Source organism: Mobula hypostoma, chromosome 11 (genome assembly GCF_963921235.1).
Source record: "Mobula hypostoma chromosome 11, sMobHyp1.1, whole genome shotgun sequence".
Classification (NCBI taxonomy): domain Eukaryota; kingdom Metazoa; phylum Chordata; class Chondrichthyes; order Myliobatiformes; family Myliobatidae; genus Mobula; species Mobula hypostoma.
The window spans coordinates 68,725,028-68,750,323 of record NC_086107.1 but is presented as its reverse complement, the minus strand read 5'-3'; the positions used below and the strand labels follow the sequence as shown (position 1 = coordinate 68,750,323).

At 44.5% G+C, this 25,296-nt stretch overlaps 1 protein-coding gene across 6 annotated transcripts in view; it reads left to right on the top strand.

The window, feature by feature from the left end:
- The window catches only part of ldlrad3 (low density lipoprotein receptor class A domain containing 3), a 172,040-nt gene that overhangs the window by 69,675 nt on the left and 77,069 nt on the right, over positions 1-25,296 (top strand). For all 6 annotated transcript variants that reach the window (XM_063062235.1, XM_063062234.1, XM_063062233.1 and 3 more), the window contains exons 2-3: positions 13,890-14,036; positions 18,609-18,734. In XM_063062235.1, the coding sequence (XP_062918305.1) occupies positions 13,890-14,036; positions 18,609-18,734 (273 nt within the window). The remainder of the gene's footprint in view (positions 1-13,889; positions 14,037-18,608; positions 18,735-25,296) is intronic.

Sequence of the window (25,296 nt, the reverse complement as noted above, 5' to 3'; positions counted from 1 at the left end):
GAGGAGGGATGTTTCTGAATGGGTAGAGCTGTTAATGGCAGGCCAGGCAAACTGTTAGTGGTGACATGTTCACAGCAGCACAGCTGACAAACTGTGATATCCTTGGTTACACCTCATGTACAGGTACCTGATCCTGGAATGTGATGTCAGGTGAGATGTACAAAGTCCAAAGTAAATTTATTATCTAAGTGCATATACGTCACCGTATACAACCCTGAGATTCGTTTTCTTGCGGCCATGCATAACAAATCCATAATGGAATCAATGAAAGATTGCACCCTTGGACATCCAACCAGTGTGAAAAAGACAACAAGCTGTACAAATATTTTTTTAAAAAAGCAACAGTCATAAATAATCAATACGTATTGGAACATGAGATGAGGAGTCCTTGAAAGTGAGTCCATAGGTTGTGGGAGCATTTCAATGATAGGGTGAGTGAAGTTATTTCCTTTGGTTCAAAGCTGATGGCTGAGGAGTAGTAACTGTTCCTGAACCTGGAGGTGTGAGTCCTGAGGCTCCTGTACCCCCTTTCTGATGGCAGCAGTGAGAAGAGAGCATGTTCGGGGTCGTGGGGGTCCCTGGTGATGAGTGTTGCTGACCTGCAACGACGCTTCGTGTAGACGTGCTTCGTGATATGGGGAGGGCTTTATTCTTGATGGACTGGGCCATATCCACTAATTTTTGTAGGATCTCCCATTCAAGTGCATTGGTGTTTCTACACCAGACTGTGATGCAGCCAGTCAGTATACTCTCCACCACACTTCTATATGAGTTTGTCAAAGTTTTAGATGTCTTGCCGAATCTTAGCAAACTCCTAAGGAAGTAGAGGCGCTGCAATGCTTTCTTCATATTTGCACTTACATGCTGGGCGCAGGACAGGTCCTCCAAAATGATAACACTGAGGAATTTAAAGTTGCTGACCCTCTCCACCTCTGATCCCCTGATGAGGACTGGTTCACAGACCTCTGATTTCCTTCTCCTGAAGTCAATACAGGTTTCCTCTGCCATCCGAAGGTAGAGCGTTCCTATGAAACAGTTCGTAAGCCGGAATGTCATAAAGCGAAGAAGCAATTACCATTTATTTATATGGGAAATCATATTTCTATTATACAGTTCTTTGTAAGCACTCAAACCGTCCTGCAAATATGCCCTAAACCTACGTACCCTTTCAAAATTAAAGTTGTACTTTTCTGCAATCATTATTGTCGATTGCAGCAAAAATCTCATGCAGTTGTTTCACGTTCAGTTCCTGGACGACTTCACTTTTGGTCCGTTCGCTACTGCATTCGGTTTCGATTGTTATCCTTTCCTCTTCCAATTGCATCAGCTCTTCATCTATCAGTTCTTGGTCATGGAATGCCAAAACCTCTTCAACATCATCTTCGTCAACTTCCACAAGCCAAACTCACTTTGTCCTTACTTTGTTCACCACGATCGAAACACTTAATTATGTCTAGTTTTACGCTAAGTGTAACACCCTTACGAGCTCTTTCAGGCTTTTCCGATACCTTAGAACTCATCTTGCTAACAGCAGTTCACTGGCAGAATTTTTTCGTGCGCTGCCTTTTTTCGTAACAGTGAAAACACCTGTTAGCGAAAACAGGTAACTAATGTAGGTCTTTCATAACAGCGAGGTTTCGTAAAGCGAACATTCGAAAAGCGGGGGACACCTGTATTCATCTCCTTGGTCTTGTTGACATTGAGTGAGAGATTGTTGTTGTGGCACCGGTCAGCCAGATTTTCAATCTCCCTCCTTTATGCTGATTCATTACCACCTTTGGTTTGGCAAATGACAGCATCAAAGTCAAAGTAAAATTCATTATCAGAGTACATACGTGTCACCACGTACAACCCTGAGATTCTTTCTTCCTGTGGGCATACACAGCAAGTCTGTACAACAGTCACTGTAAACAGAACCAGTCAAAGCAAGAGTATAGAGACAACAAACTGCGCAAATGTGTGGATGGCCAACGGCTGTATTTCATCAACAGAGCCGGAATCCTGTACATCCCATGTCTCTCTCTACATGTGTTACTGTATATCGTTTGCACAGAGGCTTACTGCCTTATTTCACCTGGCTTTAAAGTTAAATATATCCAATTTATTTATTTAGTGATACAGTGCAAAGTATTGCACCGCCCCAGCAACCCCCGACAGCCTCGATTTAACCCAAATCTAATTATGGAACAATTTACAATGAGCAATTAAAGTACCTGTAGGTCTTTGGTTTGTGGAGGAAACCGGAGCACCTGGGGACAACCCCCACATTCCACAGGGAGGAAGCACAGAGACGCTTTACGCAGGACAGCAGAACTGTGACGCCCCAAGTTGTGTTGTGTCCCAGGACTCCTGAATACTTCCTAGTTTTATATGGGGCGCTAGTAGTGGCTGGTTTACTTCACTTGTTTCATACATAGGGTAACACAGCTGGTGGAGTGGACATCCTACAGCTCCAGTGTCCTTTATTGATGATGTTCTTGTGAGTGCTCCTTATCTGATGCTGTGTGTGCCTGTGATGCTGCTGCAGATGTTATAATTGAACAAAGTCACTGGAGGGACACTGAGCTGGTGGATATTGAAGTGTTTTATTCAGCAAAAACAAGCAGCAGGCAGCGTGTTGAGGCTCTTTTGGAGGAAGAAGCCCGTCTGACCCAATATTATATGCTGGAGATTAAAGGACAATTGTATAGTATCTACAATGCTTCCTTTTGAATTACATCTAATTTTCATACCTCCTCCTTCACACCCGTACTTCAAACACTCAAAATGAATGTTAAAACTGTTGTCTGGTTTTCAATTAACTAGCATCCACAGCTTCAGGAAAATATTGTCCAGGGCTGCATTTTAAATTTAATCTACAATCCATGTTCAGGTCTAAAGATTGGTTGATGAAGTTAATATTTGCTATATATCCTAATTCCAGAATATGCCCTGACAGTTCCTCCTTTTGGCCCTCCTGGACAACAATAAGGTTGTTCTAGGAAAAGCCAAATCTTAAGGAGGTTCAAAATTCCCTATACTTCAGAATCCCTCCCCCAATTACTCTTATGTGCATCTGCATCTACGTCATCATCCATAACGTCTACTTACAAGACTCTAAGCAGAGATGATTTTAGAAATTTGACCAGCAGTCTTTAGAACGCAACTTCATCATTCATATGCTTGTTGCTTCCTTCCCTGCTGGCCGATTGTGGTTTAATCACATTCTTCATCTTCACCCCTTCAGTTTCTGATAACTAAGACTCTGCAGTGGTTATCAGTGAATACTCTCTGGTCAGGGGCACCAGCAAGGTAAATGTATCTGGTTCATAGACCCTCTCATTGTTGTTGTGTGGTCCCTATTTGGATGACCGCAAGGACCTCACCCTGGTGGCACTCCCTTCAGTACTGTCCATTCAATCACTGAGCCAACCACTGAAGGAACCCAGCTCATTTGTACTCACTCCCCATTCAGGCTGGGTGACTTTAGACACAGTGTGGATTTTCTTTTCTTTCTCGGTCTGCCCCACCATCAAAGTTGATGTCTTTGCAGTAAATCAGATCCCTTCCCATCTATATTCCCCAGATGTTTTTCTCTACTGAGATATACATCTGCCTTCAGCAACCAGTCTTCCTTACAGAGTAGCATCACCCTGGTCAGGTCTGATGCAACCGGCTGGTGTTCATCGCTTGGGTTCTCTGCAATGGCATTGTCACCGGGTACACTTGATCTCCTGCTTGGTCTGTGAGGATGATAGGAATGTGGGTTTAACCTGAGTCTAGTGTTTCTCTGGCTGCCTCGCAGGGACTGTCGACCAACCCATGCTTATTCATCTGGAGCGTCACCCGTGGTTCTATCCACCTGCAAGTGAAACCTTTCTTTCAGCCACCTCTCTTACCATGAATTGGTCACCTAGTTGTGGGAGAAGTATCCTCTCTCCCTCTGGCTCTGTCTGGTCCACAAGATGTCTCTGCTGCTTTGCTCGATCCCTCAGTGTGTTACCCTGGTTACATTGATCCTTCCAACAGCTCCTTACTGTGCTCGACCCACCCCCGGGACCTCCTGAAGTGATTCCCACACATCACCCTGTCTCCCCTCCACACTGGAGGCTGTGATAGAACAAGGAACCCAGCGGAAAATCCTGGCAATTCTGGACAATGCTTCTCACCCTCTACGTGCCACCTTGGCTGAACAGAGGAACACTTTTAGTAATAGACTAAGACAACTGCACTGCTCCAAGGAGCACTATATGACGTCATTCTTACCCTTGACCGTTAGACTCTATAATGAGTCAACCTATATCTGGGGAAGTGATGACCCCCTCCTGTTAGACTGTTTGTAGTAAATTATTTTTTATTCTTTCTTACTTCTCTTCTAATATTTGTACATCTGTGCAATTGTAATGCTACTGTGATGCTGTAATTTCCTTTGGGATCAATAAAGTATCTATCTGCTTGTGGCTGCTGTCTGTCTGTGGGCCATGTTAGCTGATTTGCAGGTCACACATGTTATTTCACCCTTTCCTGAGCCTCCATCTCTCTTACTCAGTGTATCTGTTCCCAGGATAGTACCTTCATTGTTTGGGCACACTCAGAAATTTACAGGAAGCTGCCCTCCCTCAATCTCAAGTACCTGAGGCTGATTTCTCTCCTCCCTCATTGTTTCACCTCCTGCACTGGTCATGTAAATCGCCTTTCCAGTTGCGGGCAAGGGTAGATACAGTTATGGATACTGACAGCCCTGTGTCCACTGATATTTCACTTTGCTAACCCCCTAACAAAACTCTTGTGTGCATCCGTGGACGACCACCACTGGCAATAGAAAATGCCATCAGCTGTTTGACCTCACCAGCTCCACAATCTGGTCAGCAGCCAAATCAGAAAGAGAGGCCACTGCTTTAGAAAGTGATCTTTACCCTCCCCTCGTTTTTCAGAGCACTGTCTCCAACCATGGCCTGAGAAGCCACAGCTGTAACAAATCTTCTCCTTTACCCTCCCAAGTCTATTCCAGCAGTTCCTTGCTACGTGACCCAGCTGCTGGGACACAAGGCAAGTTCTCTGTGACATTACGGCAACAACATTCACTACAGCCGCTTTACGACTTCTCTTCACCACTCCCCTCTAGTCTACCTCACTAGCTCATGATACTATCATGGAGTGGGTCGATCCCAAAGCTAACCGCAAGTCTAAAGTTTCCTGGTGGGCTGCTACCCTGAATACTCCTCATACACTCGATATTTATGTTCTGCATAATCCATGGCAAACTCATCAGCTGTCTGAACTACTGACATTATTGTTCCTCAATTACTCTCAGCTCCCCCCAGTCGCTGCCTCACTTCCCCCTTGAAGTGATATCTCTCTTCATTGCTGGCATTCCCGGTTGCCCATGTACCATCCTTCATGCCCTGGGCCATACTGTCCCACACATTCCTCAGACACTGCTTTTAGCAACACATGGATACCTTTAGGGTGCAACTGGTGAATTTCAATCATTTCCTTAAGCTTGTGCCAGAATTCTGCATTCCCGCAGGTGACCTGCAGCGAGGGCAACTCTGACAGAATGATCTGCTTCTCCCCGGCGGTGAGGGGCTTATGGATGTCTGTAATCAAAGTCAAGGGCAGGCTTGGGTCATCAGGTTCTCGAGCTGACATTGCCTAAACCCTAATGGTACCATCCTGACGGATATATCCTGAAACTGATCTCGGCCTGACATTGCCTAAACCCTAATGGTACCTTCCTGACGGATATATCCTGAAACTGATCTCGGCCTGATATTGCCTAAACCCTAATGGTACCATCCTGACGGATATATCCTGAAACTGATCTCGGCCTGACATTGCCTAAACCCTAATGGTACCATCCTGACGGATATATCCTGAAACTGATCTCGGCCTGACATTGCCTAAACCCTAATGGTACCATCCTGACGGATATATCCTGAAACTGATCTCGGCCTAACATTGCCTAAACTCAAATGGTACCATCCTGACGGATATATCCTGAAACTGAGTAATCTCTCCCTCAAATATCTCCATGCTAATTCCCACATTATGCAAAATATGATGGATAAAAATTAAACAGTACACACTTAACATTGGAGAGTACGTGCTCTGCGATCTTCCACTTATATGCATCTGAACTAAGGCCTGGTGTATCTCTGTGCATTGAGAACTGCTACACCAAGGTTACAAACGTATTCTTAAAATGCGCATGTGTACGTACATATACACTCTCTCTCTCTCTCTCTCTCTCACTCTCACTCTCACTCTCACTCTCACTCTCACTCTCTCACTCTCTCACTCTCTCACTCTCACTCTCACTCTCACTCTCACTCTCACTCTCACTCTCACTCTCACTCTCACTCTCACTCTCACTCTCACTCTCACTCTCACTCTCACTCTCACTCTCACTCTCACTCTCACTCTCACTCTCACTCTCACTCTCACTCTCACTCTTCCCGGAATGAGTATTCACGCACACCACTGGAGTCCCGAACCATCAGTAACCAAATTTCGCAACTGGTTGCCTGTCTCACCAGATTAGCACACAAATGTTTAGTCTCTTACATAAACAGACATGCCCGCTCCCACACCACACTACTTCTCTGTCTACGGGTTCAGCTCTCTACCCTCTTTGTGATACCTCGAAGTCCCATACTCACTGACTCGAACAGATCCAAGTGTGAGTGGTAATTTTAAAAATACCCATGCACTTAGACTGCTGAAATCATTGGCCATGTGATGGTTTCCAGACAAACCCTCAAACATAACATGAACAGAGAGACACTAAAGCTATTGTATATAGAAATGTTTTATTGAACAAAAACGAGCAGCAGGCAACATATTAAGAACCTTTTGGAGGAAGAGGCCTGTTCACCCCAATATTACATGACATTTTGATATGCTAAAGATCAAAAGACAATTCTATATTTGCAACGTATCTACAATGCTTCCTTTGAATTAGAAGAAGGAGAAGAAAGCCCTTAACTCCGAGTGAAGTCACTGGGACGTCGTCATTGACAGCTTTTTTTTTTTTAGCGGGCTTTCTTGTTTTTACGAGGCCGAGTAGCTAGCTTGACACTAAACCCAACACGGATGGAAAGCGTGCAAGGGAGCCGGCTGGATTCGAAGTCCGGCGCTGATACCACAATGCCACCAGCCAGCCTCCTTTGAATTAACTTATATATAATTTCACACCTCCTCCTTCACACCCACACTCCAGACACCCAAAAATGAATGTTAATCAGCATTGTCTGGTTTTCCATTAACTGGCATCCTTGACTCCAGGAAGCTATTGTCCATGCCGCATTCTAAATTTGATCTACAATTCATGTTTTGGTCTAAAGATTGGTTGCAGAGGTTAGTTGCTGAAGTTAATATTTGCTGTTTACCCTAATTCCAGAATAAGCTCGAACACAAGAATGACTTTCAGGGCTGGAATTGGTTTATTATTGTCACATATACTGAGGTACAGTGAAAAGCTTGTCTTGCTTCGGGTTCATAGAGATCAATTCAATACATTGAGGTAGAACAAGGTAAAACAATAGCAACATAGAATAAAGTCTTAACAGCTACAGAGAAAGTGCAGTGCAGGTAAACAAAGTGCAAGATCGCAACGATGTAGATTATGTGGTCAAAACTATCTTATTCTACTAAGGATCCATTTGATAGTCTTATGACAGCAGGGTGAAATGAGCTTTTAGGCTTTTGTATCTTCTGCCCAATGGAAGATGGGCGAAGAGAGCGTGTTCAGGATGGGTAATGTCAAATAGCAAAATAGTACAACTGTGGCTGACAAGGGGAGTCAGAGCTAATGTCAAAGCAAAAGAGAGGGCATGCAAAAATTAGCGGGAAGCTAGAGCATTGGGAAGCTTTGAAAAACTTACCAAGAGCAATTAAAAGAATCATTAGGAGGGAAAAGATGAAATATGAAAGCAAGCTAGCAAATAATATCAAAGTGGATAGAAAAACCTTATTCAAGTATATAAAGAAAAAGAGATGAAAGTGGATATAAGACCACTAGAAAATGTGGCTGGAGAAATAATAATGGGGGCGAGGGACACATACAAAATGATGGAGGAATTCAGAAGGCCAGGCAGCATCTATGGAGAAAAGCATAGTCGACGTTTCGGGCCAAGATCCTTCAGCAGGACTGGGGACAAGGAGATGACTGATGAACTAAATGAGTATTTTGCATCATTCTTCACTGTGGAAGACACTAGCAGTGTGCCAGTTGTTTAAGGATGTGAGGGAAGAGAAATGAATGCAGTTAGTATTACAAGGGAGAAGGTCCTCAAAAAGCTGAAAGACCTAAGGGTACATAAGTCAACCAGACCAGATGAACTTCACCCCAGGGTTCTGAAAGAGGTAGTAATAGAGAATGTGGAGGCATTAGAAATGATCTTTCAAAAATCAGTGGACTCTGCCATGATGCCAGAGGACTGGAAAATTGCAGAACTCACTCCACTCTTTAAGTAAGGAGGAAGGCAGTAGAAAGGAAATTATAGACCAGTTAGCCTGACCTCAGTGGTTTGGAAGATGTTGGAGTCAATTGTTAAGGATGAGGTGATGGAGTACTTGGTGATGCAGGACAGGATAGGACAAAGTCAGTATGATTTCTTTAAGAGAAAATCTTGCCTGACAAACCTGTTGGAATTCTTTGAGGAGATTACAAGTAGGATAGATAAAGGGGATGTAGTGGATGTATATTTTGACTTTCAGAAGGCCTTTGACAAGGCGCTACACATGAGGCTGCTTACCAAGGAAAGTTACTAACATGGTTAGAGCATTGGCTGATTGGTAGAGGCAGCAAATGGGAATAAAAGGATCCTTTTCTGGTTAACTGTCAGTGATGAGTGGTGTTCTGCAGGAGTCAGTGTTGGGCTTACTTCTTTTTGTGCTGTATATAAGTGATTTAGATGATGAAATAGATAGCGTTGTTGCCATTTGCAGATGATACGAAGATTGATGGAGGGACAGGTAGGGTTGAGGAAACAAGCTGCAGAAGGTCTTAGAAGATTAGGATAATGAGGAAGAGAATGGCAAATGAAATACAATGTTGGAAAATGCATGATCATGCACTTTGGTAGTAGAAATAAATGTGCAGAATATTTTCTAAACGGGGAGAAAATCCAAAAATCTGAAATGCAAAAGGACTTGGGAGTCCTTGTACAGAACACCCTAAAGGTTAACTTGCACATTGGGTCAGTGGTGAGGAAGGCAAATGCAATGTTAACATTCATTTCAAGAGGTCTAGAATACAAGAGCAGGGATGTAATGCTGAGGCTATATAAGGCACCAGTAGGGTCTCACTTGAATATTTGAACAGTTTTGGGTTTCTCATTTGAGAAAAGATGTGCTGGCATTGGAGAGGGTACAGAGCAGGTTCACAAGGATGATTACAGAAATGAAAGGGTTATCATATGAGGAACATTTGATGGCTCTGGGTCTGTACTCACTGAAATTTAGAAGGATGAGGGGGGATCTCATTGAAACCTTTGGAAGGTTGAAAGGTTTAGACAGAGTAGATGTAGAAAGGATGTTTCCCATAGTGGTGGCGTCTAGAAAAAGAGGACACAGCCTCAGGATAGAGGGGTGTCCATTTAAAACAGAGATGTGGAGGAATTTCTTTAGCCAGAGGTTGGTGAATTTGCAGAATTTGTTATTACATACAGCTGTGGAGGCCAGGTTGTTGGGTGTATTTTAAGGCACAGCTTAATAGATTCTTGATTGGACATGGCATCAAAGGTTACCAGAAGAAGGCCGGGGAGTGGGGCTGGAGGAGGTGGGAAAGGATCAACCATGATTGAATGGCGGAGCAGACTCGATGGGCCAAATGGCCTAATTCTGCTCCTGTGTCTTGTGGTTTTATGGACTTTTATTGTACTGGCAGCTTTCCGAGGCAGTAAAAAGTATAGATAGAGTCCATAGAGGAGAGGCTAGTTTCTGTGATCACAACTCTCTGCAATTTCTTATGGTAGATTACAGAGCAGTTGCCATACCAAGCCGAGATGCATCAATAAAAATTGGTAAGGGTTGATGGGGACAATCCAAATTTCTTTAGTGTCTTGAGGAAGCAGAGGTGTTGGTTAGCTTCCTTAACCATGGTGACTATGTGGTTGTACGAGTACGGTCTGTGCACCAGACCAGATTTTCTCTGCACCTATGCAAACACGTACTTGTGCATATGACGATAGTAACTCAACCTTCACTTTGTGGTTCAATCCCAGTGTCTAGTGTGTCAAAGTGATATTTTCACATTCTCTCTGAGGTTTCCTGGTTTCCTCCAATATCTCAAAGTGTGTTAATTGGCTACTGAAAATTACTCTCAAGTGTGGAGGTGAGTGGTGGAATCTGAGGGAGTCAATACAAATGTGGGGAGAATAAAATGGAGTTAATATGAAACTAGGAATGCAGGTTTGATGGGCTGAATGGCTTACTTCTATGCTGTGTGGTTTCAAGACGGGAAGCAGACATCCCCTCGGTAAAATTTTCATCAGTTACTTGCTGTGACTCATTCAACCGCTGAGTGTTGTTAATTATCAACCCAAAATAGGCGACAGAGCAACATAAATATTGTGCGCGCAGAAAATCTTTGTGATTATTTTCCACAACAGGATTTTTGCAAACCATGCCCTCATGTTTTAGTCATGTCTTAAAAGAGCAGTGATCAGCTGGAGGTTTTGTCGAAAATGAGGTTCTGAATACTCCTGAGTTGTCATCTTGATATTGTCCCCAGTTGCTAAAATATTTTGTATTCGGACTGTTACAGTACTTTCTGCATTGGCAGTGTGAGGGATGTGGATGAGGAAATTAACCCCCCCAATTTCAGGGATAAGCTTTGAGTAACACTGTTCCAAATTCAGGAATGCTGCAAATATTTGCAATGTGAAATGAAATGTAAAAATGCTGGAAATATGCAGCAGTTAGTCAGCATCCAATTTAAAAAAAAACAATGGTGGTTGTGTCCTTTTTGTGCCCTAAACTTAGTGGAACATTACAGGACTTTTAACAGGGGCATTAGCCTGCACAATCTGACACTGAGGTACCTGGGGTGATGTTAGGTCAGGGCAACAAAGCTTGGTTGGTGAATGAAATGGATTTTAAAGAGAGTCACAAAGGCGGAGAATTAGAATGGTGTAAAGAGAGAATATGAGAGATCATGGACTAGTCAGTCAGGGGAGCTCAGAGAACTGTCTTTCTCTCAGAGATTGTATGGCTAGTGACAACTACAGTAATTAGGCAAGAGTGAAAGTCTAAGTGAACAAAATAAGGCTTTAAATTTTAATCTGGAGGCATTGCCAGACTGGGAATTAATGTAGATCAGTGAGCATTAAATGGTGGGTGAAAAAGTCTTGGTTTAAAAAAAAGTCCTTTACTTCTATCTGTCTTCTGGTAAAAAGCACATTTGATATTGCTGACACCCCAGACCATGCATGCTATAGTGTTTACCTGATCAGTATCACTCGTTCGTCTCCAAGCATCTTCCTCAACACGTGAGTTCTACAACCAGATCAAATGTGAGCTTCAGCAACAATAGAGTAAAGATCTAAACGTCAGGGAATAACATCTGAAAAGATCAATCGGCTTGCAGGATTTCTTGGTTACTTGAGGTGCTCTGTCAGGGACATCACTGTTTGCTTTGAAATCCTTGTGATGCCTCTATAGTAGCAGTAAATTCTGTTTAAAGCAGTTTTTCTAAATGTTGGTAGGCATTCTTTCAGTGTGCCTCACTTGAAAGGCTCTCAAGACCTGGGGCCGAGAATGTGAGTTTGATATGATACTGAGCCCCACAGCCCTGTTGTAACCTTGCCTGGCATACACTGAGCCTGCAAGTTTATTTGCTGTTATTGCTGATATTTTATATAAAAAGCTAAGCAAGTATCGACTGCACTGTAGTGCTATTTTACTAAACACAAAATACTCTGCAGATGCTGTGGTCAAAGCAACACTCACAACACGCTGGAGGAACTCAGCAGGTCGGGCAGCATCCGTGGAAAAGATCAGTCAACGTTTCGGGCTGGAACCCTTCGTCAGGACTGAAGAGGGGAGGGGCAGAGGCCCTATAAAGAAGGTGGGGGGAGGGTGGGAAGGAGAAGGCTGGTAGGTTCCAGGTGAAAAACCAGTAAGGGGAAAGATCAAGGGGTGGGGGGAGGGAAGCAGGGAGGTGATAGGCAGGAAAGGTGAAGAAGGAATATGGGAAAACACAATGGGTAGTAGAAGGAGGCAGAACCATGAGGGAGGTGATAGGCAGCTGGGGGAGGGGCAGAGTGAAATAGGGATAGGGGAAGGGAGGGGGAGGGAATTACCGGAAGTTGGAGAATTCTATGTTCATACCAAGGGGCTGGAGACTACCTAGACGGTATATGAGGTGTTGCTTCTCCAACCTGAGTTTAGCCTCATCATGGCAGTAGAGGAGGCCATGTATGGACATATCCGAATGGGAATGCGAAGTGCTATTTTACTGTTATGGTATTGGCTTTGATTAAAGACCTGGTGTAATAGTCGCATGCAAACAGGTTCTCCTGTATGCAGTAATAGTCACATGCACACAGGTCACTCATACGCGGTAATAGTCGCGTGCACACAGGTCACTCGTACATTGTAGTAGTCACATGCACACAGGTTCTCTCACATATTGTAATGGCCACATGCGCACAGTTTCATGCACGAGGTAATGCTTGTGCGCAGATTCATATGCATATGGTAATAGCTAAATGTAGAAATATGTAGATACACACACTTCTTGCGCGTATACAGAGGTGCACACATACTAACACACATGCATGGTAATACCCACATACACATTCAGATAGATCGGAAATAAAAGGCATACAGTATAAAGAATAATAGAGGTGTACCAAACATAAAGAGGCCCTTCAACCAATCACGTCAATGTCAATCATCTATACTATTCCCAGTTACCCGCACTTGGTCCTTGTACCTGAGTGATTCAAGTGCCTATTCAGAATAAATGTTGTGAGAGTGTCTGTCTCCACTGTCTTCTCAGACAGTCCCTTCTGGATTCAAACCACCCTCTGTTTCCCTCAGGTCCCTACTAAATACTTACTCCTTCCTCTAAACCTATTGTGTAACCTCTGGCTTCAGACACATCTACAGTGGCAATATCTAAACTACTATCTGCTGGTCTGCACGTCAACAGGAATATTCAAACTAACCAGAGTTTTTTAGAGCCACAAGGTAATGTCGCAGCTCTGTAAAATCTGGTAAGGCCACACGGAGTATTGTGGCTTCATTCTAAGCAGAGTGTGGAAGCATTGGAGAGGCTGCAGAGGGGATTGACCGGGATGCTGTCTGGATTGGAGAACATGCCTTACGAGCTAGGGGTTTCCTCTTTGAAGTGATGGATGTACATAAGATTATGAGAGGTATAGATAAAGTGGACAGAGAGGGCAGCAATGGCTAATACGAGAGGACGTCCCTTTAAGGTGAGTGGAGGAAGGTTTAGGGAGATCTCAGAGGTACAGTAAATTTTTTTTACACAGAGTGGTAGGTGTTTGAAACACACTGTCATTGGTGGTGGTAGAGGCTGATATGATAGGGACATTTAAGAGATTATTGGGTAGACACATGTATGAAAGAACAATGAAGGATTATGGGCTATGTAGGAGGGAAGGGTTAGATTGATCATGGATTAGGTTTAGGTCAGTACAACATCGTAGATAGAAGAGCCAGTACTGTTCTATGTTCTAATACTGGCAAATGTAGTTTACATGTAAATGTACATAGATAACCCTTACATAGATTGGCATGAAATCACACATGCGCCTGTAAACACATACAAAGGGATGTCCATTTATGGCCATGCCAATGCATTTCATCCATAAAAATGTTACTGAATGGGCCTGTTGCTGATTGAGTTTCTCTCTTGTGAACTGTCTTTTCAACAGAAGGCCAGCTAATTCCTGGGAGCAACTTTACCAATGAGTGCAACATTCCGGGGAACTTCATGTGCAGTGACGGCAGGTGTATTCCCGGGGCCTGGCAGTGTGACGGCCAGCCAGACTGCTTTGACAAGAGTGATGAAAAGGAGTGTCGTGAGTGATGGCTTTGTATTTCTCGTAGACGGTTCCTGTTCCAAAATTTTCTGCAGGTGGTTTAATGTCCTCACAATCGTCTGCGCTGAACGTGGTCATCAGTCACACATCGGCTGAAAGATGGAAGCAGATTGGCAATAAATCACAGAGCATCCAAATATTTTACTGTCGGGGAAAAATGTGATGGATTGCCTAAAAGGACTAAATGCTCTGTGCCCTTGCATTTACCAGCCTTCACTGACTTTAAATAGCCACGTGTGACAGATTGAACCTTTCAACTGCTTTTATGGTCCTGCATTACAGCAGTAAAATCAAAAGTAAAAAAAAGTGCAGTCAGTAATCCATTCTTGTGACAACCCAAGGACATGAAAGATAATGGGACATAGAACAGGAACAGGCCCTTTAGCCCCAGCCTCTGTGCTGATCATGATGTCAAGTTAAACTAATGTCTACTACCTGCACATGAGCCATATCCCTCTGCCCCTCCACTGCCCACATCTTCACATGTCTGCCTTAAAGCCTCTGAAATACCACCATTGCATCTGCTTTTACCACCACCTCTGGCAACATATACCAGGCACCCACCACTCTCAGTGTTTTTAAAACAAAACCTTACTCCACACATCTCCTGTAAGCTTCCCCCTCTCACCTTAATGCCATGTCCTCAAGTTTTTGACATTTCAACCCTGGATCTATGCCTCTGAAAAAAAGGATCTCGCGCTTTCCCAGCATATATGACGAATAAACTCTTCTCGGGCTTCCAGCCGGGTACAGGTATCGATTATAACTGACGGTTCAGTGACAAACTCTGCCATCTTCACTGGGGATCCCTGATGGAGAAAGCAGAGGTTGTCGTTGAAACATCGGTTATAATCAATACCTGCACCCGGCTGGAAGCCCAAGAAGAGTTTATTCTTATCTATGCCTCTCATAATCTTATATCCTCTGTCAAGTCTCCCCTTAACTTCTGATGCTCCAGAGAAAACAATGCAAGTTTGTCCAAACTTCTCCTCACAGTTAAAACTCTCTGAGCCAGTCAGCAAAATGGTGAACCTCTGCTGCCATGTCCTTCCTGCAAATGGGGCAACCAGATCTGCAGACAATGTTCCAAATGTAGCCTGACCTAAAACTTTATATAGCTGCAACATAACTTCTGACTCCACACTCAGTGTCCCACGAAGGCAAGCTGTACCTTCTTTATCACCCTATCTACCCGTGTTGGTGTTATATAAAATATTAGATAAATTCAATCCCTTTTTCCCCTTTCTTGTTGGCAACAGAAGCAACAACATAAAGATAATGTTTAGTACACTCTCAGTACAATGATCCAGAAAACCCTTACTTGTCAGCTGCCTCGCATCTTCAGTGACCAGAATTTGAACCTGTTTCTCCACCCCCCCCACCCCCACCTGTATTGAGTTTGCATGCTCTTCCTGTGACCATGTGAGTACTCTTGTTTCCAAAGCCATGTTGGTGGGTTAATTAGCTATTATAAAGTACCCTTCGGGTAAGTCACAGAAAAAATGAAGTAGAACTTGATTGGCAGTTCAGAAAGAACAAGCTGCAGGACTACAGGGGAACAAGGGAATGGCTCTTTTGGGACCCAGCATGGAGCCATTGGACCAAAAGGTCCCCAATGTCATAGTAAGAAATAAATTGTTTAGTTTTAGAACATAAAACATCAAACAGTACAGCACAAATACATGCCCTTCGGCCCACAATGTCGTACAAAACCAACTAAAAAGTAAATTTAAAAAACCTCTAAAAAAAAAATAACGCTTCCTATCTACATAATCTCCCTATCCCTGCATCTTCTTCATCTTCATGTGCCTATCTAAACGTCTCTTAAAAGCCTCCAATGTATTTGCCTGTACCACCATACCAGGCAGTGAAGAGCTAGCTTAGCTCATGTTGGTCCTCTTGCTCTCTCAATCTCCCAAAAAGCAGGGACAGGGTCAAGCAGTTTGCCATTTGTGCATCAGAGCTCACCAGCTAGTTAAGCATTAGCTTGCAGCAATGCTGAAAGTACCTGAAGTGGTGTTAACCGATGTGGATCGACTTAAAGCTGGGGGAAACAGCTATGAAATATTTGGTTTCAACATTAAGAACAACTTACAAAAACAACTCCTTGCCCTCCTCCACCATGTTTCTCAAGTAAACAAAACGACCACATTAAAACTAATTCTGATTCTGATTGTTACCACTCTTGTGCATTATTCCATGACGATCTTCATAGGGCACAGCGGAACCCAGTGCAACACTGTTGTTTAGAACAGGGTGCAAGGACGTGTCCAGAAGCTGCACGCTAGTCATTTTAACTTCAGTGAAGATGGGCATGACTGCAGATGCTGTAACTTGGAGCATCAAACAATATGCTGGGGGAGCTCAGTTCACTTGAGTTCCTTGTGTAGATTGACACTCCACTTTAACCTCGTGAAGAAGCTTTATAAAAATATTAAAAAGGGAAATATTAATAAGCAGTTTAATAAATTTGGACTGGTTCTTCTTTATTAGTTCAATAAGGAGATTGAAGTAATGAAAAAGAACCAGCCCAGATTTATTAAAAACAAGTCATGTTTAATGATTCGAGATAGGTTATTTTTCTTGCGGAGAGGTGATGGAGCACACATCACTGGAAATACATATAGTCTGCTTGGGGGTATGTAGAAGGAAGTTGATCCCATTAGGAGGTGTCCCTGGTTCTGAAGCAACAGACAAAGCCGTGTTAGGCATGCGTCAGAAGGAGTAGCATGTTTATTGGACCAACTTTTTCAATCAGGTAGTTGTTAATGATCTGGAGCTTTCTATGTGTTGGGGTGTTGAACTTATGATCAGTCAGTGTCTTATGTTAAAACAATTGTTTAACAACAGTGAGGTGTGTGAGAGTAACCTGAGAACCAAAGGTTCATTTATTTATTATCAAAGTATACAACTCTGAAGCTCTTCTTCTCCAGATAGCCATGAAACAAAAAAGAAAAGAAAGGCAGCACAGTCGTCAACCCCCAAATCCCCCCTCCCCGCACAAAAATAAGAACAAAAACAGAATAGGCACATCGGCCCCCAAATCCTCTCTCCCATGCAAAAAAACAAACAAAAACAGAGCAGGCACTTCAACCCTCAAATCCCCTCCCTGCACAAAAGAAAATGAGAAAGATCGGACAAATAACACAATATAAAAAAAACTGTAGGATGGCTTTAAATTTATCCCATCCCCAATCCCTCTCAGCCTCTGAACCTAGGCAGAGGAATAGGGTCTCAGAGTTCCTGATCACACATCATCTCACGTCACTCTGTAGCACAGGCTTTGCAAGTTCTGACCAGTAGCAGTAGATGCTGGATTATTCCTGCCTCCAGTTTGTCAGTGAAATGTTCACGTGGAGTTGGACCACACAGAAACAGGCCCTTCAGCCCATCAAGTCCTTGCCAACCCATTTACATTAATGCTATGCTAAACCTGAAATCAATCTCTCCATATTCCCATAAACTTCTCCCAACTCCTCGGGTTCTACCCCTCACCCACACACTAGGGATCATTTACAATGGCCATATAACTCACCAACCCAAGCATCTTGTGGATGTGGGGGAAAACTGGAGTACCTGGAGGAAGCCCTCACAGTCACAGGGAGAATTGTGCGGACCTGGCACAGACTGGGCACCAGAAGTCAGGATTGAGCCTGGGCTGCTGGAGCTGTGGCATCAGCTCCATCTATTTAACAGGGGTTCCCACCCTGGGGTCTATGGAGCCCTCAGTTAATGATAGGGGCCCATGGCATGAAAAAGATAGGGAACCCTGTATAATAGTGAACACTGCATGTGCAGGATGCACTTGAAGACTTAAAGAAATCCCAGTCTTCAATAGCCATTTTTTCCCACAGGTTGTAGACCTTGTTGGCAAAGTCAATATTCATTCTCCATCCCTAATTAGATAGGAAAATCAGCTGCTGCTCTACACACAGCAAGATCACACTAAAGATACCAGATAAGCTCCTTTAGTTGTTGTTCACAGTTAAATAAGTACCTGCACGTCAGGGAGAACCCCACTGACCTTTATATTAGTACCCTGAAGCACTTACTGCCCCATTCACACGTCCAACTCTGCAACCTCTTTCATTGCTGGTAGGGTTCAAGCACACTATGTACCTTCCATCTGGAATTACCTGCCGTTCTATTTTTGACACCAAGTTGCATTTTGGCCGATCTTCTCAATAATTTTGCAGAGGTGGACGGCGAAAAAAAGAGGGGCTGTTGGAAAGTAGAGTGTTAAATCGCAGGTGACAGATCTCTCCCTTACCCAGGGATGTCTGATGGGAAAGGCAGTGCAGGCAGAGGGAGGGATAAATTTATTGGCTGACTTGCTCGGGCATTATTTCTAATACGATGATTTAAAACGGATTGCAATTTTTTCTCATGATGGGTGAGTGGTCAGGGTAAACCTGTTTTTTTTTAATGGAAGTTCACGGCTTAAGGTTTCGTGACCTGCAGATTTTTGCCCCCATGATGAAATATATCTGTGTGTCATCTTAACTTTTGCTTTGGTTTTCTCTCTCATCTTTTTATCTCATTGTCCTACAGCAAGAGTCAAATCCAAATGTGCTCCAACCTTTTACCCCTGCGCCAGCGGCGTGCATTGTATTATCGGGCGTTTCCGGTGTAACGGATTTGAGGATTGTCCAGATGGCAGTGATGAGGAAAACTGCAGTAAGTTCTTCTATTACCAGATTAGTCTATAGTTTTGAAAGGAAGAGACTGACCCTGGTAATGCAGACAAAATGCTGGATGAGCTCAGCAAGCCAGGCAGCATCTATGGAAAAGAGTAAATAATTGACATTTCGGGCCGAGACCCTTCTGCCCAAAGTGTGAACTGCTTAGTCTTCTCCACAGATGCTGCCTGGCCTGCTGAGTTCCTCCAGCAATTTGTCTGCATTGCTTTGGGATTTCCAGCATCTGCAGACTTTCTTGTGTCGACTAACCCTGGTAGCCCATAATTAGGCCTATGGGATTTTAATTCCACGCCCCAACAGTTGGAGAATTTTTATCTTGGTTTCCATTTATTCCTGGAGGATTCATCACATAATTTTTTCTCCTCCGTTAGTTTGGCTGAGTGAGATTTTCTTTCCCTGTGTTTTTACTGTGTGGTAAATAAAGCAAAAGGGCCAAAACTGTAGTTAAAAGAATCGGTAATTGGTTCCTGTTGACACTTTTAGTGAGATAGAGTGAAAAGGTTTTGGTCACAGAGAGATCATTCCAGACGCAAGTGCGTTGAGGTAGTAGAACCGCAAAAAAGCAGTGTAGAATGTAGTGTTATATTGACAGAGAAAGTGCAGTCTAGGTAGGCAAATAGGCAGAGGGTCCACGGCAAGGTAGAAAGAGTTCATTGTTGTCAATAACCATGTCCCTTCAAGACTCTTATAACAGTAGGAGTAAATAAGGTGCCACAGCTGATTTTATTGAAGATTAATCCTTAATTTCTGGTGAATTGGTGATCGATGTGGACATCTGGAAATTCTAAACCTTGTCTCATTTCTGACATTCCTGAACCTGCTCTGTGCCTTTTCGTTCCCTTTGCTATTTCTAGCCTCTTGTAGCCCTCAAGTAGGCACACAGCACTCGCTGACCGTGTGTGTTCACTCTTCTAGGCAGACACCAATTGACTGTCCCCTGCCACTTTGGATCCTTTAGAAAGGTTCACCTAATTTACCCAGTGTCATTTAGTAATCCGGAAGGGTCCAAGGATTACTACCATTCTAAGGAACAGCCTGATTGTTGCTGCAGGAACATATTGCGATGCATTGTGAATCCTTGAGTTTATCCTGTTGGAACATTTTGTGCTGACTGACTGACTGACAGGATGTTACACCTCACTGTTTTGGTCACAACTGCAGCAACCACCTTGCAATGGGGATTTGTATTAGTATCTAATACTCTCGTTTTCACACTCACTCGATCACCTCACCCTGACGGCATTTCTGAAGACTATAAGAGAATCCTAGTGGACAGGGAGCACTGAATCAAAACCTGTGCAAGACCAAAGCACAAAGAGCAGAATTAGGGCATTTGGCCCATTGAGTCTGCTCTATGATTCAATCATGGCTGATTTATTATTCCTCTCAACCCCATTCACCTGACTTCTCCCCGTAACCTTTGACGCCCCAACTAATCAAGAACCTGTCAACCTCTGCTTTAAATGTACCCAATGACTTGGCCTTCCACAGCCATCTGTGACAATAAATCCCAGAGATTTATCTCCCACCCAGCTGAAGAAGTTCCTCCACATCTCTGTAGATAAAGAATTAACAAGAATTCCTCGAAAGCTTGTATCGGAGGCGTTTGATCAAAGTGGTTTCAATGGTTGTCTTCTCCCTAAACCTTCCACAGGGCTTCGCTGGTTACTCATCCAGCTAAAAGTTAAAGCTGTAAGATTGCTGTATCTAATCGTATTTGACGGTCTGCAGTCATCTATCCCTGACCCCATTTGTTGGAGTGCTCCAGTGATGGCGTGTTAATTCAACTCTCTTGTTCTTCTGCAAAAGGAAACAGCTTCAGGACTTCACTTCCGTGCTTTCACTGTGGTGAAGTCATCTCAGCACCTTTGACCCTTCCTGCTCCCGGAGGACACGACTGCTGGCTGCCATCTGATGACAACCTTTGTTCTGGCCGGTGAAGTGAGGGTACCTGGAGACTCAGTGACTCCCGGTAGGAGGGAAGAGGTTGAAGGAACCACCAGGCAAGGCATGATTCTCGGTGTCACATCAAGCAAAGGAAAGATATGGCACAGAACTGAGTTTGTGATGGTTCTTCAGTGGAGTTATGCAATTAGTTTCTCTTCCTTGCCCCCTCCCAGGACAAATACATCACCTACAATAATTAATTCTGTTTCACCAGAAATGTGTTACTGAATCTGCTTCAGGTCATATGATCCAAACCATAAACTGTGTAAAATAGAACCTCTCCTTATCTCTGGCTCTTTTATAGAATACTATAGCACAGAAACAGGCCCTTTGGCCCATCTAGTCCAAGCCTTCTTGACATCCTGCCTAGTCCCATCTACCTGCACTGCACCATAGTCCTTCATACCCCACTTATCTATCTACCTATCCAATCTTCTCTTGTGAAGCAGTTAAAGCCTGAATCCACCACTTCTGCAGCAGTTCGATCTGCACTCACCAGCCGCTGGGTGAGGAAGTTCCTCCTTTAAGTAGTTCACCTTTCATCCTAAACCCATAACCTCTAGTTCTAGTCTCACTCAACTTGAAGGGAAAAAGATTGCATACATTTACCCCATCCATACCCCTCAAAATTGTATCTTGTATCTCTCTAAAAGATTTCCCCTCATTCCCCTGCACTCCCGGGAATAAAATCCAAAGCTTTCCCTAGAACTCGGGTCCTCAAGTCCCAGCAACACCTTTCATCCAGTCTGTTTAATCTGGTTATGGACATTCCTACAGCGGTCACAGCTGCCTCAGGAGATCACTCAGAGCAGTGCTAAGCTTTCAGAATAAACCAGCAGCTTCTGAGCTGCAGACGGGATGTAGTTGCACAGAGTAGGGTGGAAGGTCCAGGAGATACTGAATCCCATGGTGGAAGGTCCAGGAGATACTGAATCCCATGGTGGAAGGTGCAGGAGACACTGAATCCCATGGTGGAAGGTCCAGGAGATACTGAATCCCAGGGTGGAAGGTCCAGGAGATACTGAATCCCTGGGTGGAAGGTCCAGGCGATACTGAATCCCATGGTGGAAGGTCCAGGAGACACTGAATCCCAGGGTGGAAGGTCCAGGAGACACTGAATCCCATGGTGGAAGGTCCAGGAGACACTGAATCCCATGGTGGAAGGTCCAGGAGACACTGAATCCCAGGGTGGAAGGTCCAGGAGACACTGAATCCCAGGGTGGAAGGTCCAGGAGACCCTGAATCCCATGGTGTAAGGTCCAGGAGATGCTGAATCCCAGGGTGGAAGGTCCAGGAGACACTGAATCCCAGGGTGGAAGGTCCAGGAGATACTGAATCCCATGGTGGAAGGTCCAGGAGATACTGAATCCCATGGTGGAAGGTCCAGGAGACACTGAATCCCATGGTGGAAGGTCCAGGAGACACTGAATCCCAGGGTGGAAGGTCCGGGAGACACTGAATCCTGTGGTGGAAGGTCCAGGAGACACTGAATCCCGTGGTGGAAGGTCCAGGAGACACTGAATCCCAGGGTGGAAGGTCCAGGAGACACTGAATCCCAGGGTGGAAGGTCCAGGAGACACTGAATCCCAGGGTGGAAGGTCCAGGAGATACTGAATCCCATGGTGGAAGGTCCAGGAGATACTGAATCCCATGGTGGAAGGTCCAGGAGACACTGAATCCCAGGGTGGAAGGTCCAGGAGACACTGAATCCCGTGGTGGAAGGTCCAGGAGACACTGAATCCCGTGGTGGAAGGTCCAGGAGACACTGAATCCCAGGATGGAAGGTCCAGGAGACACTGAATCCCGTGGTGGAGGGTCCAGGAGACACTGAATCCCGTGGTGGAGGGTCCAGGAGACACTGAATCCCGTGGTGGAGGGTCCAGGAGACACTGAATCCCGTGGTGGAAGGTCCAGGAGACACTGAATCCTGTGGTGGAAGGTCCAGGAGACACTGAATCCCGTGGTGGAAGGTCCAGGAGATACTGAATCCCAGGGTGGAAGGTCCAGGAGATACTGAATCCCATGGTGGAAGGTCCAGGACAATCTGAATCCTCGCCTCTGGCACCAAGAGAGCAAGTGGAGAGCTTACTCTGCTTCTTGTTGGAATGACGGAGCTGTGAATTCCTGCACCTTGACTGGACTACTGTCAAGCTGTTGAAAACTTGTGGCCATCTGCATGAGTGAGGCACGAGCAAGGTCGATTGGTGGGTATACCTTTTGGAGAAGTGATGGTGACTTCTAGAATATTCTTGTAGAGGAAAGCAGCCGATTGTGTTGTTGGGTAAGTGAGGAAGTTTTATTTATGTACAAAGTAGGGTGGTCACTGATGTCAGCTGTTGACTGAGGTGATGCAATAAGACCTAAGCATCCTCCATCTGCAAGTCTCTGTGGCACATTGCTCCATTCAGTGAAGATCGGCGCAGGCCTCCATTGTCCAGCCCCGTTTTAAAGACCAAGTTAACGAAGGATGCATTAGATTTGCGTCCCACAGCACCCCGCAGAGCCCTCCAGCAACAGAAGCAGGTGTTGGAAGGTCTGACGGTCCTCCAAGTGTCTTGTAGAGGCATGTATCATCTTAGTGAGCTTCCTTTGGACTGAAGTTATTATCCATGCCAGCCAGGGATGTGGGTGTGGGTGGAGGGGAAAACGCCAAGCACCATGGAAGGGTTACTGGCCTGAAACACTACCTGTGCTCCTCCCTCCTCAGATGCTGCCTGACCCACTAAGTACTTCCAGCATTTTCTGTTTTAATTTCAGATTTACAGAGTAGCATTTTTTTGTGTGTGTTTTATTGTGGAGGAGTAACTTTTGCAAAGTGCCAAGGTTGACTACTTAAATCCTTTCATGCAATAAACTGGTTTCCTGGTGGAGGGGACTGAGGTGGGGGGGGGGTGTCGGGCAGGGTCTCTTTCAGCTGGCATCCCTGATCTAACCACTGGAGCCCTGGAGATGCCCAGCCCATCAAACAGGACAGCTCAAACCACCATGATGTCTGATTTACACACACACAATGCTGGAGGAGTTCAGCAGGCCAGGCGGCATCTGTGGAAAATAGTGCAGTCAACGTTTCGATCTGCTGAATGTTTCTAGCATTCTGTATGTTTTTATTTCAGAGTTCCAGCATCTGCAGCTTTTTTGCTTCACTCTGCACTTCTCCACTGTCTTTCCCCACGTTACCCATTCCCAACCCCAAGGATCACCTCCTCTCTTCCCATCCCCAATTACCAACAATATACATTACTTTCATAGCCTGTTCTGATCATCATACACTTTCAGTAAAAGAAACCTAAAGATAAGTTTGGTTTGGACATTTGGATGGCAATGACTTTGCTGTGCGTAAGTAGGTTATTGACCCTGAGCTGCTTAGTGAAGACCATACCGTAGCATGGAGGGAGGGATGTAGTAGACCAGGATATCCAGCCACCACTACTTTGAACAACAGTAACACTATAAATGAAATAGGTCTATTATTGCCATATCTGCTGAGGTAGAGTGAAAAACTTGCCTTGCATTCTGTTCACACAGATCAGATCACTACCCAGTGCAAGGTAAAGTAATAACAGAATGCAGAATAAAGTGTAACAGGCACAGAGAAGATGCAGTTTTGGTTTTAAAGGTCCAATTTAATGTCAGAGAAATGTATACAATATACATCCCTGAAATGCTTTATCTTCGTAAGCACTCACGAAAACAGAGAAGTGCCCCAAAGAATGAACGACAGTTAAACATGAGAACACCAAAGTTCACTCCCCGGTTCCCCCCCGCGTGTAAGTGGCAGCAAGCTACGATCCCCTCTCCCCTTCCAGCAAACAAAAAGCGCACCTGCTACCAAGCACAAGCGTGAGCTAAGCAATAGCAAAGGCACAGACCTTGCAGTTACCCCAAAGACTATCGCATTTCATCCAGCATTCGACAAACCACAGGTTCTCTCTCTCCCTAATAAGGGAGAGGGAGGTGTCCCCCATTTTCATAACGAGCAGGAGACATAACAACAGCCTGTTGGTTTACGTTGTTTAAAAAGTCCATTTTGTTGCTTTTTACGAGTTCTGTGCCTGAAGATCGCAAAGAACTCGGGTCTTCGAGCCCACAGCGAAAGATTTTCCGGCCTCCCTGACAACACAGGAGTGTCCTGCCGTGACACGGACCCTTGATCCGCCCTCCTCCAGAGGCCCGAGATCTTGGGCTCTCAAATTCGAGCTGGACTCTCGGTCTGAACCCTTGGCATGTCGAACAATAATGGCCAGTCCTGAAACCCCGAGAACAGGTCCCATTCCCACAAAGAACCGAAGTCTGTGTGTAACTCCAGGTCAGGGTCTTCAAAAGAACCCTGAACGGAAAAAAAATAAAGATATTAAAGGTGGAAGTAGATATCTTTCCGAAGATGCAAGCAAAGGAGTGGCCGTTTAGCGCCATCTTAACTCTGCCTCCAACAGGTAAACAACAAGGTGTAAGATCATAAGATGGATTGTGAGGTCAAGAGTTTAGCTTATGGAACTAAAACTAATGTAGCAGCAGGGTAGAAGCTGGCCTTGAGCCTGATGGTTTCTGTTTTCAGGCTCCCGATGGGAGAGGGGAGAAGAGAGAAGAGAGAA